The 4,176-nt window shown below is 34.4% G+C and overlaps 1 protein-coding gene across 1 annotated transcript; it reads right to left on the bottom strand.

Annotated features, from left to right (window-relative positions):
- Nucleotides 1–251: 251 nt before the first annotated feature.
- LOC117117773 lies at nucleotides 252–2,904 on the bottom strand. Its single transcript, XM_033262204.1, has 4 exons — nucleotides 2,673–2,904; nucleotides 1,990–2,302; nucleotides 1,643–1,729; nucleotides 252–553 (listed from the first exon to the last, which is right to left on the bottom strand). Exons 1-4 carry the CDS (start codon nucleotides 2,690–2,692, stop codon nucleotides 365–367), a joined length of 609 nt encoding a protein of 202 aa, XP_033118095.1. The 5' UTR covers nucleotides 2,693–2,904; the 3' UTR covers nucleotides 252–364.
- Between the last annotated feature and the right edge of the window lie 1,272 nt (nucleotides 2,905–4,176).

Genomic DNA, 4,176 nt, shown 5'->3' with positions numbered 1-4,176 from the left:
GAGGAAAGAACTTTCCTCCTTGGTCTACAGAAATTCGCTTTGAGCGCCGCTCTGACAGAAGTGGGTCAGTTGAGATGCTAACAATAGGACGTTCGATGGAGTGCCTGGATGCCAGTTTAAAGTATGGCCTTGTCCGCTTGCCAGGCGGAGACTTCTGTATAGTTTTTTTTTAATCTTTCATAAATCTTGTTTTGTAAGAAATTTTTCCTAATTATTACGGATGCATGGAAATAGAAAAAATACTACTAGTACTAGGACCTACTGCAGAAATGTATCATAGGCCTATCTATTATTTATGTGTATAATACACATAAATAATAGGTCTAAATTCCAGAACAATTTAATTTTCCATCAAAAACTTTGGTTACATTGTCTCTAGACAACTCATTTTGTCAGGCTGAAAAAAATTATTGCAAAAACTAAGAAAAAAAATGGCCTGAATCCTGATGTGAATCCTGATAGTAATCCTGTCAATAGAAATGTCTTCATGGACAGTAGATTCTTTTAACAGAATAAAAATGAAAGTGTTTTCCCATGCTGCTTTTCTCTTTGGCTGAAACAATAATAATAATAATAATAATAATAATAAAAATAATAATAATAATAATAATAATAATAATAATAATAATAATAATAATAATAATAATAATAATAATATTACTCTAATAATACTGTAATAATAATAATAATAATAAGAATAATAATAATAATAATAATATTACTCTAATAATACTGTAATAATAATAAGAATAATAATAATAATAATAATAATAATAATAATAACAATTTTAGGATAGTTCATAGTTTCAATAACAAATACTATAACTATAATACTACTGATAGGCCTATTATTTTCCATACTATTAAATATTACTTTTGTAAGTTTCAGTTTCTAACATTCTTAATGTTATCAATATAATTTAGCTGTCATTATCATGTTCAGTATAGCTATCGTTATCCTTGGCATTATCATTTCATTAATTTGTTGTCATCCTAATCATCAGCATCATCCACAGAAAATGTACATGTCAAGTAAATACCAGAGACGATCCCGTAGGTGCCTGAATATCATTGTCATTCGGGGCAGTGTTGTTAAATTCCTTTAGAAAGGATCGTGTGCATGGCGTCAAGAAGGATGGTGGGGGATCTCTTTAGGCCAAAAAATGGCACTCGTACTGTGCTACAGATCCCTCAGCGGAATCAAAGACGAATTTACCAACATACTATCATTACCTCTTGCCAAACTCAGACCGCTTTTTAACCACATCCCTGGTTTAATTTTATTAATTAATTATGATTTAATAATAAATTAATAATAATTAATTATTTTATAATTTTATTTATTTCAAAATAGATTTATAGGCAAATCCACAGTAAGTCATGCTACACATTTGCACATCCATTTATTTGGTAGTCACTCATTAAAAATATTTTGTTAACTAGTGTATGCGTGGGACAGCTCGGGAAAAACGGTAATTCATGCCAAAAAATGAATGGTTTTTGGTTTGCCTGTGTTCTAAAATGCACAACATTACAATTTATTGATTATGTTATAGGTAGCTACTGTAATATTTTTTTTTTAGTTATGTCCACTTTGGCATGGAATTGCCCTTATATACAGTATGTTGAATTGCATACATACCTGTAGTGCTGGAGATGATTTTCTGGTACGAACTTTGCATTTTCGTGTTCTGGACTCTTCTAAAGAGAGCCAATCATCGTCGAAGGACTGAGAAAAGAAATTCAAAATCATAAAACACTTAGCCAAATCAATTATTTGTTGACATGAAATTTTGTCTTTCGTTTTTATGATAATGACAATTTATTTCCATGAATGAAATCTAAAGTTTTGTTAGTTAAGCCAAAACATCATAATAAGGCAAATACCATTATTGGCCTACTGAATAGTTAATTATTCAGGAAATAACATTTTTCCTTGTTAAGTATGAGATTAATAGATGCAAGGTAAATACACTTTATCATACATACCTGATGTGGTGTTGATGTAGCACGTCCATGTTTTAGGAGCTCTGGTTCTGGGCTACTTTTGATGGTGATTGTCACTGTCTTGTCAATCCTGACAGGTAACAGAGGTATGAAATGGTTTGGTGTCCATGTTCCCGCAGTTGACCCAGATGATGCAAAAACAGTCCACGTCCTGGGTGTAAAATGTCTATTCAGCATAACAAAACAATCATCCACTAGTCCGTTGAGAGGCTGGTAGATCGATTTGATCGGTCTTTCCAGGACCGATGCAGCAGCATGCATTGTCAATGCTGATGAAAAGTCACCTTCTCTCAGACTGTCCTTGCATGAAATTTCATAGTCTGGTGAAACATGACTTATTCTCGAGCCATTTATTTATTTATTTATTTATTTATTGGTATATACACTCCAAATGCAACAGAAGTTGAAATTCTTATGAGTTTACAATATACAGTAAAAGCTAAAGTACCAAAAAAGAATCGATAACAATACAATATTGCACATTAATAACATCGATAACAATACAATATTATACATTGGCAATTAGAATTAATAAATTGAATTATTCATTATATAAAAAACTAAAATTATTCAACACAATTAAATCAATATAAACAAGCATATTTAAACATACAGCATTGGAATTATGAGAAAATATTATACAATTACTAATATATAATACTTACAATATCATGTATGTTTTCATAATACAAGGGGTTCTCCAACATTTCAATTGCAGTCCGTAACCTTAATTCAGTTGCTTTGGATTCACTTTCATATTGAATAGGCAGTTGTCATCTCCACTCACAGCCACGGGAAGATATTTGGGATTTCGCTCAAATCTACGCAAGGTGTTCTCTGCCACTTGGTCAGGCCTACGTTGTCCATGTTCAACCAAAGTGCCATAGGGTAACTCCAAACTCCATTAGAAAGTCTGCAACGCAGGATTGCAATCAAAGGGTTCTCCACAGCACTGCCAGCACACATACTCAAGAGGAAGTTCCACCAAGCTGAAGAAATGCATTTCAGACAACACCTCACATTTCTGATGGTACCACTGGTTGCAACTGCCACAACACACTGTTCCCGACTTTTGGCACAAGCACCACAGGGGTATTTCACACGATGCTTGACCTTTGAGGGTTAAATAATTAGAGAGTGTTTTAATAATAATAATAATACAGCATATACTTCTTAAGATAAATCATGATTATATATGAAGAATCATTATCCCAATACAACAAATTAATGATTAAATTAATGATAGTCATCTGCCTCTAGTAGTAGCAAACATAACTTGGCAACTGGACGTTTTGTCTTGACGGCACATGATCGCACAAGTCCGCTTTTGTCATTTCTCACTTCAGTCCCTCTAGACATCAGCCACGAGTTTCTTGGCAATGTATTGTCCACAACAAGAACGATATCACCGGTTTGCAGATTTCTATGGACTGCTAACCATTTCTGGCATTTCTGTAAATTTGGCAAATATTCTTTTCACCATCTTACCCAAAATAGGTCGGACAAATACTGGACCTGGCGCCACCGTCTTCTTGCATAGATGTCTCTTTGATTAAATACACCAGGAGCCATAGTTTGAGTCTGTCTTTGGGTTAATAGCATTGCTGGGGTTAATAGCATTGCTGGTGTTAAAGGCCTTAAATCATTTGGATTCACTGGAGAGGGTAGTTAATACTCCTCTCATCACTTGCCTGACTGTTCATATTTGCCGCTCCCAAACTCCGCCAAAATGGGAGGCTGCAGGAGGGTTGAAATTCCATTTGATGTTGTGCTGATTTAACCATGTTGGTATGTTACTGTCGTTCCATGCGTTGGTGGCTTCTCTTAGTTCTCGCTCCGTCACAATGAAGTTGGTTCCATTATCAGACGTAATTGAAGAAACCTTACCTCTTCGTGCAATGAAACGTCTTAGAGCGTTAAGACTCTAGTATGGCATTTCTTCCAAAGTGTCCAATTTCTTTGTGAATGTCTAGAATTATTGCCTTGGCAATGGGTGAATGCCTTGGAATGAGAATTAGATGCTTCATGTCATCTGGTAAAATGTGCAGCATTTACTTCTCTTTTAACCTCTGGGTCGTCTGCAGCGATTATATTTAGGTTAGCCATTTCTTGCATTCCTGGCCAGTTGGCCGGTGATTCTGACAGAAAACTTTGTGCTTTAGATTATAA

This window comes from Anneissia japonica, unplaced genomic scaffold, assembly GCF_011630105.1.
Source record: "Anneissia japonica isolate Jap-2015-1 unplaced genomic scaffold, ASM1163010v1 scaffold234_len1672027_cov178, whole genome shotgun sequence".
In the NCBI taxonomy this organism is placed as follows: Eukaryota; Metazoa; Echinodermata; class Crinoidea; order Comatulida; family Comatulidae; genus Anneissia; species Anneissia japonica.
The sequence above is the reverse complement of the archived record's forward strand: the minus strand, read 5'-3'. Positions and strand labels throughout refer to the sequence as shown.

Coding starts and splice junctions, on each gene's coding strand:
- LOC117117773 (XM_033262204.1), bottom strand. CDS start 2,692: ATGAAAACATACATGATATT. Junction 2,303..2,672: donor ATGAAAACATACATGATATT/GTAAGTATTATA, acceptor ATGCAAGGACAG/TCTGAGAGAAGGTGACTTTT. Junction 554..1,642: donor AATCATCTCCAGCACTACAG/GTATGTATGCAA, acceptor TTATTGTTTCAG/CCAAAGAGAAAAGCAGCATG.